At 34.8% G+C, this 14,754-nt stretch overlaps 1 protein-coding gene across 6 annotated transcripts in view; it reads right to left on the reverse strand.

The window, feature by feature from the left end:
- Positions 1-14,754, reverse strand: part of LOC143240310 (eye-specific diacylglycerol kinase-like) — a 224,429-nt gene that overhangs the window by 175,140 nt on the left and 34,535 nt on the right. The window contains exons 1-2 of one of the 6 annotated variants that reach the window (XM_076482550.1): positions 10,898-11,050; positions 4,095-4,263 (exon numbers count right to left, since the gene is read on the reverse strand). The exons of 1 other annotated variant lie outside the window; for it this stretch is intronic. In XM_076482550.1, coding sequence (XP_076338665.1) covers positions 4,095-4,263; positions 10,898-10,913 — 185 coding nt within the window. In that variant the 5' untranslated portion in view covers positions 10,914-11,050. Of the gene's footprint in view, positions 1-4,094; positions 4,326-10,897; positions 11,051-14,754 lie in introns of those variants that run through there. 4 more of the 6 variants (XM_076482548.1, XM_076482549.1, XM_076482552.1 and 1 more) reach the window with 4 other exon arrangements.

Raw genomic sequence — 14,754 nt, forward strand, 5'->3', positions numbered from 1 at the left:
GACTTACTAAATGTACTTCCGCAGGGCCCTTGAAAGTATTATGTTTCAAGAGTAAATAAAACCAAAATTAAGAGTAATAATTTCATATATCATGCTGTGTTGTAGTCTACAGAGTACATAATTTTTCTCGTGATTCATGGCATGCGCACGTTTTATTGACGTCAAGAAAGTAAAAATTGAAACGTTAAACGTTTCTTACGTGACGTTATTGTATTGTATACTGACTGGCTGGCTGACAGGCAACATGCTATTGTATAATGGTGCGAGTGGTTAAAACAGGTGACCTCTTTCAAGGGAAATTATTGGTATTTCTGAGAAAACAATAATCGATCAAATGTTTTTGCTAACTTTTAATCAGATATCAAACCACCTCAAAAAAAAAGTTAAGAACTGTGATATGCGAGTGTTTCCATATCAAAGCCACGTTATACAATCTGCTATGTCCACCGAGGGAAATCGAACCCCTGATTTTAGCGTTATAAATCCGTAGACTTATCGCTGTCCCACAAGGGAACAGACACTACGAAATACATTTTTGCGGCATTCTTTTACTTGTGCGAAATTTGTATTATTTTATTACACGGTTTTTATTTCACATGAATATGTTCAAAGAATGTCCCGCGTAACTAAACCACGTCCAAAGTAGGTTTGTTTGTTTTCTATGGTGCTCAAAAATACAACATATGCTATCTGTTCTCTGTCCGTCATGGGACCTGAAACCCAAATTTTATCGTTATAAGTCTTCAGGAGATATGTAAATAGATAAAAATAAAACATTTGCGCGCTTTTTATGATGTCGAACGTCTCTGTTATTGTTGTTTCAACACAAAAGTATACAATGTGCCATCTGCACTCTGTCGTCTAGGGAGAACCAATCATTAGATTTTAGTTCCAAGTGCGTAAGTACCCTTACCGCTGATCCATCTGTGGATATTTAACAGTGATAAAGATTCGAAAGATTCTTGGCAGGATCTTTGCGTGGAATGATTCATTTCTATCCACATTCGTTGTGGTGGTGTCTAAGGGGTAGGAGGACCCCATCAAATGAATATTCTAGCCCTCTAAACAAAACTGGCTTTATAATTAATCTATCCCTTCATTTTAAGAATCGCATATGTTTTTTTTTTAAAATAATTAATTATCTTTATGTATTTATCAATTTCTAATTCTATACGATTATCGTCAGCAATGAAATCACATTTAACTGACACAGGTTTCATCCTTCAAAATTATACTAATTTAAATTACATATAGTAATGTAAGACTATCTCAAACCCTTCTGTCTTTTAGCCATCTAGCGTTAAAGAATGTTTTTAAACAATAAATCATACAAGAACTAAAATGAGCTTTTTTAATTCAATATGAGCTACAGCTACTTGAAACTTCAGCTTCCCTCCATCTACAGGATGGAAATCTCAATAGTTCCTTTAAAGTCGATTATTTCTAGTCCGTTTCTAATGGAAGGAATGGCTTGAATTGTTATATGGTTTCTTTTTTTCATCACTGTTAAATCCTGTTTTAATGTTTCGTTTTTTCCTCATTTGGTATAAAATATGCATAATATTTATCCTTGTATGTTTGGGGACTGTGCCAATTCCCACGCTTCTACATGAAGTAAATCCATCCTACGCGAAAACGTCTGAGTAATATTGGTATAGTTTTAACGTGTATATTCACGTTACAGATGTTATGCTAAAAAAAATACAAAAAGGTTACGAATAACACAGCACACAAGACCTTATGAACGTGGCACCAATTCTTAAACATCATCACACTTATTAATACACAAAAACTCGAGAAAATGTGTCAAACGTTTTGACCATGTTCTACGTAGCTTCATTAATTTGATATCTCTTTCGTTCTAAACCTTGAACTCAGTAAACAGCGATACATGTTTATTTATTTAAACAATGCTTGTAATCCGCGTGATTCATCGGTAAGTAATGTTGTGGTCACTGTTGTTTACTTTTTGGATGGTGTGTTAATACATTTCTAACTGGTATGTGAAGGTTAAGGCTCTCGTATTCACAATAGTATCGATTTTTATGGATACATGCACAGCGTTACACTCTTTCATTTGTTTGTTTGTTTTTGAATTTCGTGCAAAGTTACATGAGGACTACCTGCACTAGCTATCCCTAATTTAGACGGAAGGCAGCTAGTCATCTCCACCCACCGCTAAATCTTGGATTACTCTTTTACCAAAGAATAATGAGTGGGATTGGCCGTGACTTATAACGCCTCCACGGCTGAAAGGACGAGCATGTTTGTTGTGACGCGGATTCACATCCGTATGTAGCATCTTAGTAAACACAAAACTCGTATGAAAAATATTCTCTAACTTTGATGAGGGCTGAAATTAACTATACTTACACTATTCAGCTGATTACATAATGTAATTTGTTACCCAATACGAGCAAGTTTTATATTTCGTCCGGAATTTCACATAAAGCGACACGAGCGCTACCTGCGCTAGCCGTCCCTAATTTAGCAGTGAAAGTTAGTCATCACCGGCCCGGCATGGCCAGGTGGGTTAAGGCACTCGACTCGTAATCCGAAGGTCGCTGGTTCGAATTCCCGTCCCACTAAACATGCTCGCCCTTTCAGCCGTGTGGAGCGTTATAATATAACGGTCAATCCCATTATTCGTTGGTAAAAGAGTATCCCAAGAGTTGACAGTTAGTGGTGACTAGCTGCCTTGCTTCTAGTCTTACACTGCAAAATTAAAGACGGCTAGCGCTGATAGCCCTCGAGTAGCTTTGCGCGAATTTCAAATCAAACAAAGCAAACTAGTCATCACCACCCATAGCCAACTCTTGAGCTACTCGTTTACCAACGAATATTTGGAATGACCGTTACATATAACGCCCTCCCCCACGACTGAAAGGGCGAGCATGTTTGGTGGGATTCGAGCCCGTGACCATCAGATTTCAAGTCAAGCGCCCTAACGACCTGGCCATGCAATAGTTTATGTACTAAAGACGCATATTAATTTTATGGGTGAAGAAGTTCAGAAACTTTAACTTGGAATATTTGTTTCAACTTCAGACGTCACTATTTTAACTATAAACAATGATTTTAACTTCAAACGTCACTATTTTAACTATAAACAATGATTTTAACTTCAAACGTCACTATTTTAACTATAAACAATGAGTTTAACTACAAACGCCATTATTTTAACTATAAACAATGATGTTTAACTTCAAAACTCATTACTTTAAGCTTCTAATCTGTTTCAATTTCTGGTAAAATATCTGAAAATGTCACAAACAAGCATGCTTCACTTATCTAAGAACAAAATCACAGCAAAAACGTGAAAACAGAAAATAATTAAGTTGAAAATAAACCAAAATTAATAATAGTCATAGTAAAAGCAATGTGGTATTCTGCTACAAATAATGTAGTTATACGAAGAGATAAAAAAACGTGAAAACACTGAACTCACGTAAGACATGAATTGGTTTGTAACGTTGGTATACTGCATGGTAGCTATAATTCGCTGTACACTTAGGTTTCATACCACCAATAGCTCGTCAGTAATTGTTCATACATTTTGAAAAGAAAAAAAAATGTTCACGCGAGCACCTTACCGTAATTCTTAAATGCACATCCAATTTGCTTTACGTATGTTTACATATTTATTAAAACTAATTAAAGTAATAAGTATGAAAAAAAGAGTTCTTACTATATTATTAATTAAAGGCACCACATGTGTATGTCTGGATACACACATACATACTTTTAATATAATTTATTTTTGGAATAAGTGCGTAAAGATACACAAAGGCTATATACGTTAGTCGTTTCTAATTCATTTGACGCACGACAGGGAATGCAGCTATTCAAAAACACCTTCGGCCAACTGTTTTGATATTTTAATCGAAAAGTTGCATTATACCACTCTTGTAGCGCACATACGGCCGCAAAGTCAAGAGCCTGATTTTGCTTCAATGGTATGCGAACCATGGACACTTAAATGTACGACTCTGTACACTACTAACCAACAGGTCATATTTGTAATAAATACAATAGTACTGTTATTAGTAATACCTTTTCATAATGATGTTTTACATTTACTAAAACGTCCTTACTTTTGTTTGCTTAGACTCTTTTTACTCTTGTATATCTGCTGAGACTTGCAGAACACAATATACAAATACGATGTTCCACTTGTCACAAGCTTCCGTCCCTGGCTCTTCGAAATGACGTATGGATTCAGCCATCTTTCCAACAGTGTTTCTCTTTTGTGCGTATGCTTTCCTGTTTCGATGTCAACAAATGTTAACATATATAAAGACGAACGGCGTAGCACAAGACAAGAACTAGACAAATAAAACTAGGATATAAGATATATATATTGTGAAGTGGTAAGTATATCTGACGGGTCAACATTTATAAGTAGCAGCAGACCCGAATCGAACAACTTGATCATAATCTAACTTACTATTTAGCATATATAGCTATCAAGAGATAAGAAGACATGCATTACGCCCTCTTTCCTTTTGATGCTAAATTTAACATAAATGCCGTATTATATTTAAACAGAAGAATAAACGATTAAACTTATGTACTTACATAAAATATAGAAACAGCAAAACTTATATAAAACAACAGTTTGTTGTAGATTCCCATGAAATAATATTAATATTGTAACATAAAACTGAATATTGTAGTCAGAATTATTATATTCCAGTGTCGTAACCAATCAGACGGAGAACGGAGGGACAAACATTGCACCTTCAAGTTTGTTCGCTGTTGAATTTCGCGAAAAGCGACTCGCGGTCTATCTTTGCTAACCACGTCTAATTAAGTAACAAATTAAAGAGACGTTAGCAAGTTAACACCACTAGCCGCTAACTATTGGACTACCTTTTACCAACGAAGAGTAGGATTGACCGAACATAATAACGTTCTCATGACTTAAAGGCCGAGCATACATGTGATCTGCTAACTGCATATGAATTACACGTCCCACCCACCAGATTGCATTTTCAGGAGACTGTAATTTATATTAATGTAGGATAGCAAAAAAATGTTTGGTTTGAATTTCGCGCAAAGCTACTCGAGGGCTATCTGCGCTAGCCTTCCCTAATTTAGCAGTGCAAGACCAGAGGGAAGGCAATTAGTCATCACCACCCACCGCCAACTCTTGTGTTACTCTTTAACCAACGAATAGTGGCATTAAACGTTACATTATAACGCCCCCACGGCTGAAAAGGCGAGCATGTTTGGTGTGAAGGAGATTCGAATCCGCGACCTTCGGATAACGAGTCGAGTGCCTTAACCACCTGGCCATGCCTGGCCAGAAAAAAAAAGAAAATAACCAAACAGACTTATAAAAAAAACTTAAGCTTTAAAATACTTTCATACACAAGAAATAGGTTTAATATGCAAGTATAGTAAAGGATTTTCTCCAAATAGTTTTTGTAGCGTTATAAAGAAAATGTTTGCTATATATTAAAGAAAACTACTTAGGTAATATTTCAAGCATTCAAGAAACATTAAAGAAATATTGAGAAGTCATGTTTTTTGACCCACCTTGTATACAGAGTTACACACTCACAATAATAAAGCAATACACAGTTTTATGGAAATTACTCGGAAGAAGTAATTCTTTGGTACTTACGGGGTGACGCAAAAACCAGCGTAATCAACCCACATTCTCAGAAAACAGCTGGTGTAACAAACAGTACAAAGCCAAGACCACGGAGATCCGTCTGTATCAACACCATGTAAAAAAACCATGCTGTTTTGTACGTTGTAATGTAAAACAACATATTTTGTGCTATGTCTATGTATAAAGTAACCGGTACGTGATAAGAAGACTATCCCACAAGTTAAGTACGCAATATAAATCGTCACCTTGAGTCGATAATTACACACTAGTGGTATACAGCATTCAACAAGAAACTTGCTTACGTCGTTATCAAATGAAAACAAATTACTATTCGCATTTTGTTCACTACATATTGTACGGATAAAATGAAATTAAGGTTTCAATGATTGAGCTGCAATACGTTAATATGTTTCAGCCTCCTTCAGTAACAGTCAAAGTCCTAATGTGTAGAAAAAATATTGCATAAGATAACTAATTTTAAAACAACAGGGAATTCTCAATAGCCGCGGCACTTGAGGTTCTTTTTGGCTGAATTATGATAAATTGATCCAAGACTTTTATTCTCCTCTTTGTTAGCTATATTTTTGAGCATCATTAATACCAAGGAAGGGGCTCGCGCATTTCCGATTCGATTGTATTACTCATCAGGATACTTACCAGCCTATTTTCTAACAGAAATTATTCCAGGCACAATTAAGGTAGATTAATCTAAGAAACATTGGGAGTGGTCAAATATTTCAATCAAAAGGGTTTGATTTTTAAGTTCAAAACTGTAATTAGATCTCAATCCGGTCTAGAGATGACGGAAGAACGAGCTAAAGGTCTAAAATTTGAAGAAGAAAAAAAAAGAAAGAAAAACTCAGCCATTTTATGAGCCGCTGTACCGAGGCAAAAATATTCAGGACAAGTTAATTCATTGAAGCTCAAATATAAGAGCATAAATATCTTATCATCTTTACGAAAATGAAAAAAAGAAAAACAAGACTATGTAATATCTAATGTAAAATGTTTGCAATATTATTCAACAGCTTTCTTTACTTATAACCAAATTAATATTTTACTTATTTTCGAATTTACGATGAAACCAAATGTTTAATTAAATTTTTATGTGCATAATGAGTTTAGTATGTGAAGCAGATAGCTGGAAAACATATTACAGGTGTATAATGTTTGTTTATAAATATATAGTAACTAACCAATTCGAGAACATTGAACATTATAAACTGGACACACTGTGTTCGCTATCCAAGCATTTTCTATTAGGATCTGAGGAAAATAATTTCAATTTATTCATATTTTAAAAGTAAAATCACACTTTGAACATGTGCTAGGACTTACGAGTTGTTACACAGAGCAGATGATCAGTGTTGAGAAATTCATGGACGTAAGTTTCAGGTATGATCGATATAGTTTTTGGACATGAAGAATAGTAGTATTTGTAGACAAAATAGGCATTTTATTACTTTGAGAATTTTATAAGACAGACAGACAACAAAGTCCAAAGTACTTCTGAACAGAATTCTGAGAGTAATCTGTGGGAGGAATCTACATATGACAAAGAAGTTGGCGTCTTAGGACAAAAGATCCTTCACTTAAGTAAGACAGGACTATAATTGTGATAAGCTTTCTTGCTCTGTAAAGAACTACAATATTTTTAGTTCTTTAAAGTTTATCAAGTTCTTTTTTATATTTTTATCATTGAAGTTCTGAGGAAAATATTTTTGGACTGTTTGTCTGATGTTGAAGTGTTCTAACTGAAACAAAGATGAGTTGTTATGAGATGAAGGGTCATTTTTTAATTACATTTCTTGTGATGAGCACGAGAAGAATATTTCTAAAACTGGCATTCGATCTAAGATGTCCTCAGATGAAAACATCCAAAATCTAAACTAGTCGTACTATGTCGACAAAAGTATCCAATATAATGAAGTTTGAATTCATTTTTTTTTTATTTTGACTGCAAATTTTAAGATGGCGCGCTGTTTAGAGACGTGTATAAATATATATATATACATAAACACATACGCACATATGTAAATTGTTATTCACGTGCCCGGTATAATAAATTCAGAAGGACAAATATTCAACCATTGTTTATGTTAGTAACACAGTACGTTAGCTAGCCTACGGTCTACAATATATATAAACACACACACACACACACAGAGAGAGAGAGAGAGAGAGAACCCATATAAACACACCAAGTTTGTTCATTTAACTCAGTGTTAAAGATAAAGTGTCGCTCTTCAGTACCAAGTTCCGGAAGTCTCCTCAAAGTATTTTCTGGAAAACCATTTACAGTATCATCACTTAGCTAACCTAGATTTAGTAGTAAGGCCAATATTCACTGTAAATGAAATGTCATCAAATAAAGACTCCACATCAAAACTGCTCATACTAAAGTTTTCAACGTAAAACTGTCATTAATATTGTTGTTTGAAAATGTAAAACCTTCTAGAAACGTATTTCGAATATATATATTTTTTTAAATATATAGCTGATGATTCCAAAGCTGTACATGAAAGGACTCCAGTGTTCGCACATGTCTCGAGAATGAATAAGGGTAATGATGAACATTTGTACAGTGAAAAATACGGACATTTATTCAAATAAATGTCTAACAAGAAAATAAGCGAATACACTTGTCTTCCTTCAATAATCGATATGTTGTTAAGAAATTACCTAAAAGAAGAGCATTAAACATCGGAACAAAAACAAAATGGTCGAAAAGTAAGTAGATTAAGCCTTTATTACACGTATGTAATAAGGACTGCAGGAAGTAGAATTTGGATATTATGGATACACTTATCTAACAAGGATTACACGGAATAAATACGACATACATATTATGGACACACGAATGCAATAAGGATTACACGAAGTTCGATATACATATACGGGCACACAGGTCACAAGGATTACATGAAGTTCTTGAGGTTCGGCTTGAATACGAGTCTTCTGAAACGTTGTCCTTCCTACCTACTTTAGATTAGTCCTCGAAGACTTTCTACAATACAAGTGACACTGAACTAAGCAACTGATGTCCATTTCATCTTTGTCCATCATGAATATTCTACCCAAACTACCTACACATTAATGTACGCTTACTGTTAAACTTCCAGTGCTACGTGTACTAAATTAAATAATTATTATCAGATATATATATATACTGTTCCCCGTGCTAACTTATGTCCATAACAGGAAATTAGTGCTTGTGTTCTAAAACACAAACAGTCACAACAAAATCTAGTGCTCTATGAGATAGTGTTTGTACATTAAGTGTATCGATTTCTGAAAGTGCAGTAACAAACAAAATGGCGGAATTTTGAAATAAATTATACGTTATAACATTTTTTTTTCTTCGGGCCGAAAGTAGGGAAATTTCTTTGATAGAAAAATATACTTAACTTTTAGGATTTTTTACAAACTTTGAACACTGATAGATCTTTGCAACTTACAATTAGGTGTCAAATTTAGTTTAAATACAGCCAACATATGCAAAGTTAGTAAGAGGCATGGCATTGGCCAGGTGGTTAGTGTGCTCAACTCGTAATCTGAAGTTCGCTGGTTCGAATTTTCGTCGTATCAAACATGGTCGCTCCTTCAGCCGTGGGGGTGTTATAATGTGATGATAAACCTCACTATTTGTTGGTAAAACAGTAGCCCTAGAGTTGTGCGGTGGGTGGTATTCACTTTCTTCTAGTCTCACACTGCTAAATTAGGATGCAGATAGTCCTTGTTAACTTTGCGTGAAATTCAAAACAAACAAATGTATTAAACACAAATGACTCAAAGTTGACAAAAAATTTGAGTATGCCTACACCAAAAGTCACGTGAGCTATGGGTCCAACCGTTTTGCTAAAGTTTCACCTAAGAGTAAAAGTGGACGGTTTTCCTTTTTTTATCATTCAGAATAAAGACACCTAATTTTGTGTAGCAACACTATAGGTTGAAAGGACGTGCTGATACACAAGTATCGGTTAGGCCAATCAAATTACATTATCAGTTTCTTGCTCAAGTTTTGAAAAAGAGCCGTACACGTGAACAGGAGCTTCGAGAGCCAGCACGAGCCAAGGGCAAACATTCTCGCCGCCTGCTCATCTCTCTCTCCCTCTTTTATCATTTTCAAGAACTAAATAAAGACAACAAAGAGCTCATGAACAGCAGCAGCCGTTTTAAGCTTACAGTACAAGTTAATAAACCAACAACAAATATTTATTAAACCTCTAAGGTAGCAAAGATTAATTATTAATCAAATTATTACTTCAATCACTTTTGATGTATCAAGCATCTACATGCAAATAAAAACCAAAATCTACGTTTTTTTTATGATTAAATGAAGATATAAGCTTTGAGGTATTTTGAGATCTTTATGGCCCTTCCTGGTTGGCGGACCTGCGGATGGACAATTATTATTTATTATTCACTACCAACTTTTAAGCACAAATTTGCTCAGTTTTATGAAATTTTCGTAATTACAGAGTGTTTTGCATCACATGATACAAGCTTAAGCAATTCGTGTAAATAATCATGCTTGATACTATACCGAGTGCAAGCGGGTGATGACAAGAAACTATTGATGTAGCTTCCACGGCATAGATAGACAGTGTATTTTGTTTCACCCACCATCATGCCCCAAGTTGAACAGAAAACGCGGCTTGACCAACTAATTAATGAATATTTGTTGTCAAAGTCTAACCAGTTGAGCTGCACATTTTGATTTCGTTCCTTTTAAGTCGAACACTCAATCTTTTTCGGTCGCACCTTTTTTTTTCACATACACAACGTGTTTCTGATTAGATCAGTTATATTACCAACAAACAGAAAATATCAATTTTGCTTCAAGACCATACCTGAATAAAATCTATGAGGTATAAAGATTAAACAAGCTATCTTGCTATTTGCATTTCATCTCATTTCAAGGATTTATCTGCATCGATCGATTCTGTGAAAACTAAAAAAGAAATGCCTACATAGCTTAGTTTTCTACACCTATATATACCATACACTTAATCCTATTGAAATGTCTAAAATTACTGATACAATGAGAATAGAAGAAACGGCAGACAGTTATAAAAAGAAGTGTCCGCTGACTTTCCACCTCAAATAAAATTATTCGTGTTTATATAAAATATTAATACTTTCAGTTCTATTTTATGTACAAGTCTCTAAAACTAGCAGCAAAGGTTCAATCCAATGAAAAACTCCATACATTTACATAATATAATAATAGACAGAAAAAAAACAAGATTCCAAAGCAATTTAACAGTTCCTTACCGTTGAAAATTGCCATGCGGTATATGCCAATGAAAGTGCATAAAGAACCTAACTATCTTTCCGTTGTCCAGGAAACAAAAGGAATCAGACATCCTGTTACAAAATGTTCAGGGATTCTACAAAACTACGTATGCACTGATAACGTCATAGCAAACGCACCCTGACGATCTGTCTTGCTGTGCTTAATGTGAAATTCCAAAATAAAAGATTATCTCAAAATGAAGTATTCTAGGTACCAACAGGGGGATTACAGAAAGTTGTGGCGACCTACCTATTACAATTTATACGTTCATGATTAGGTGAATTTGGAAGGTCACGAGAAAACCAAAGCTACCGTGGTGATGACGGAAAATCCCCATTCACGTCTTATCAAGCAAAGGAATAAACGTTTATATATATATGGAATATAACTACAATGGAATAACATCCCTCTTACGTGATATTATACGCGATAAAATAACCTACTGAAATAAACATTGCAACAAGTATTATATAATAATATCTCTCTGGAAAAACTGTATAACCGAAAGTTATTATCATAGTGAGATTAATACCAATGACACACATATCAACGGTAAACTAACAATGAAAGTTTAGTCTTTGTACTGACTTTGCAAACAAAGCAGTGTTTAGATATGCAAAGTGTTTTCCCAAAGACTGAAATAAAACATCACTCAAAACTGTCCAACATTGATATCGCTGTATGCGAGAAGGAAGGGCTATAAGCACAACTGTTTCTAACTCAACCTGTGCAGACCTGGATTAATTAAAAAAATAAAAAACTTTAGATGACTGCCTGAAAGCTAAATACGTAAACGCTAAATTTATCCGTTGGCCTTCAGATGTTTTAAAGCCAAATCAGACAAGAAGCCAAGCCAAGATAACTGTTACCACAGTGGTTGTTATTCTTGGCAAATATCATTATAAAAAATACATCTTTTTATATATCAATAAAATAATTAAAATTGAAAATAAGAGAATACATTGAATTGAAAGAGTGTAAGAAAGAAAAATGACGATTACGGAAAAAAAGAATCGAACGTACTTAACATGGACAGACTTGCATGAAGAAAACGTTCAGTCTCGCGTTATAACAACACTCACTTGTGGTTTTTATCTGAGATACAAATATTTTACTTTATAAATCGAAATTTAATCATGAAATGGGGAAATCAAAACACCGTTTTCGTTACGTTTAGTAACGGTGGCAGATTTAAAGCAAGTCTAATACAAACAATAACATCAGCGTTTCCCTCATACATACAAATTGCCTTTTATATAAGTAAACGGGTAGGGGAGTGGTAAATGTATCAGGAACTTCCCACTGTACCTTTACACACATATATATACACACGCGAAATTATTTTGTCCGCATGTTTATTTATGTTGGTGGTTTGTTTTAAATTTCGTGCAAAGCTACAGGGCTATCTGCGCTAGCTGTCCCTAATTTAGCAGTGAAAGACTTGAGTGAAGGCAGCTAGTCATTATCACCCGTTGCCAAACAACTGAGGTACAATATAACCCCTCTACGGCTGAAAGGGGGAGTATGTTTGGTGTGACGATAATTCACCCGTATGTTAACACGGTGTGCTTCACAAACCGTTCCTATTTTCTGACCAATTCTACATTATGTATTCTTCTACTACTACTGTTAACTATTTTGGAAAACCAGACATTCGCGTACACACGCGCATAGAACTTGCACCTTGCAACGCTAAGCTCAATAAGACGATTCTTCCACACCATCACAACCCACAGTTAACTGATTACAAATTTAACTTTTCAGCTCAATTAACGGTCCTTGTAGCAACTTTTTAAAGATACAATTATCTTTTAATCTCACAAAGTTAGATATGTATTAGGTCTACAAAAACACATCGATAAACTGCTCGATAGTATGTTTTTATTACTATTAACATATGGTAACTATTATCTTAGCACTATCAAGGGAAAGAAAAATTTGATGTAAATAACATTTAGAACGGTATTCACTCACTCATATACAAGTTACAGGCTTTTGCAATGACGAGAAACACTTGAAGTAAAAATATATTCTCAAGACGGCTGGTTAGGGCTTTAGTAGTTTAAAGTGCTAACACCCATTCCGTGAAACATACCGATAGATAACGAACTCCGCTAAACCACTAGCAAAGTGAAGACAATCATACATTGTTTCTATCCCAATGCTTAAACTTCAGATAAAAATAATTCCCAAAAACAACATTAAACAACATCGCGTGATAATAAACATTCGCGATAATTCCAGACTGATATGATCGTCCATATAACAACACGCAGCAACTGAAGCCTAAAGTTGAAATTAGGAGAAAAATTAGATGAAGAAAATTGATGTTTACAAGAAGCAGGACTGTGCTGCTATTCAGCGAAAAATGTCACATTACATTAAATAGTGAGCAGAAGGAGCCGCAAGTAATATGCAAATAACAGGAGATTACATGACCTACATCTTGAAGTCATACGATGAAAGTTTTAGTAGCGTGATTATGGGCACATCTTAGTACTATAACGTAATGAGTCGCACTGATTAAATTAATTAATTACTTTAATGTCGAAACGCAACGAGTTGGTAACCTACGAAACTAGGCTGCTATGTCGAAACTTTAGAAAGTTACGTTGAATGTATTTCAAATCTAAATAGAGTTTTTGGTCATCGTTTGCTTAATGCACAATTAATATAAAGCATACATTTAATAACCTAAACAAAACTTTTAAAAAATTGCACATTTACTAATACATTTTATACATAGTAACTGACTTTCAGTGTCCTGCAACAACAGTTAACATTACGAATTGTAAGTGTTACATGTGAAATAGTATCACGATTCAGCAATCCACATCAAGCCGTATTATACGTACACAACAACAAGGTGAACACTATGAATTCTAATACAGTGTTAGAATTAAATAACATCAGGTCCGAATAAACCACATGGAGCCGTATTATACATAATCCTTACAGAGTAATTTCAACGTTGTCATTACCATTTTACCAGTTAAAGATGGAGAAGACATTATTATCCGACATATGTTTATCATTATTATTATTTTATCTTATTTTCAGTCGTGCGGAATACCCTTTCATTTCACCACTGACTCAGATTCGTATGATCTGATCATTTTCACCCTGGCTAGGCATGGCCATGTGGTTAAGGCGCTCGACTCGTAATCAGAGGATCACGGGTTCGAATCCCCGTCACACCAAACATGTTCGCCCTTTCAGCTGTGGAGACGTTATAATGTGACGGTCAATCACACTATTCGTTGGTAAAAGAGTAGCCCAAGAGTTGGCAGTGGGTGGTAATGACCAGCTGCTTTCCTCTAGTCTTACACTGCAAAATTAAGGGCGACTAGCGTAGGTAGCCCGCATATAGCTTTGCGTGAAATTAAAAAAAAAAATTGATCCGGAAAGAATTCAAAAAAGGAGAAGAAAGAAACCAGTATGTGCAATTCTTTCTTAGAAAGAGTATCAACTGCAGTAATCAACGAAACCCCATTTTCAGGGTAAGGGAATCCCTTGCTTTCATTTCATTGCACATAATGGAGTAATCTACAAAGAGAACACATTTCAGTGCGTCATTCAAAAACAAACCGGATTGGTATATTGCAAATTGTGGACTATACTATCTATTTCAACAATCTTTTACACTAGATACCACTGTCCTAAAAAAGAAATTATGGTCAACAACATGTTATTTCAGGAAATTATGTAGCAGATCAAGCTGCACTTTCCCACACAAAATGATTTTGCTAAACCAGTCAACATAGAAAGCTGTGAAACACAGGTAATAATCACACACGAAACCAAGAACTGTAAGGCACTTTTCTTCGTTTGGAAC

The sequence above is a fragment of the Tachypleus tridentatus genome, chromosome 13 (genome assembly GCF_004210375.1).
Source record: "Tachypleus tridentatus isolate NWPU-2018 chromosome 13, ASM421037v1, whole genome shotgun sequence".
NCBI classification, from domain to species: domain Eukaryota; kingdom Metazoa; phylum Arthropoda; class Merostomata; order Xiphosura; family Limulidae; genus Tachypleus; species Tachypleus tridentatus.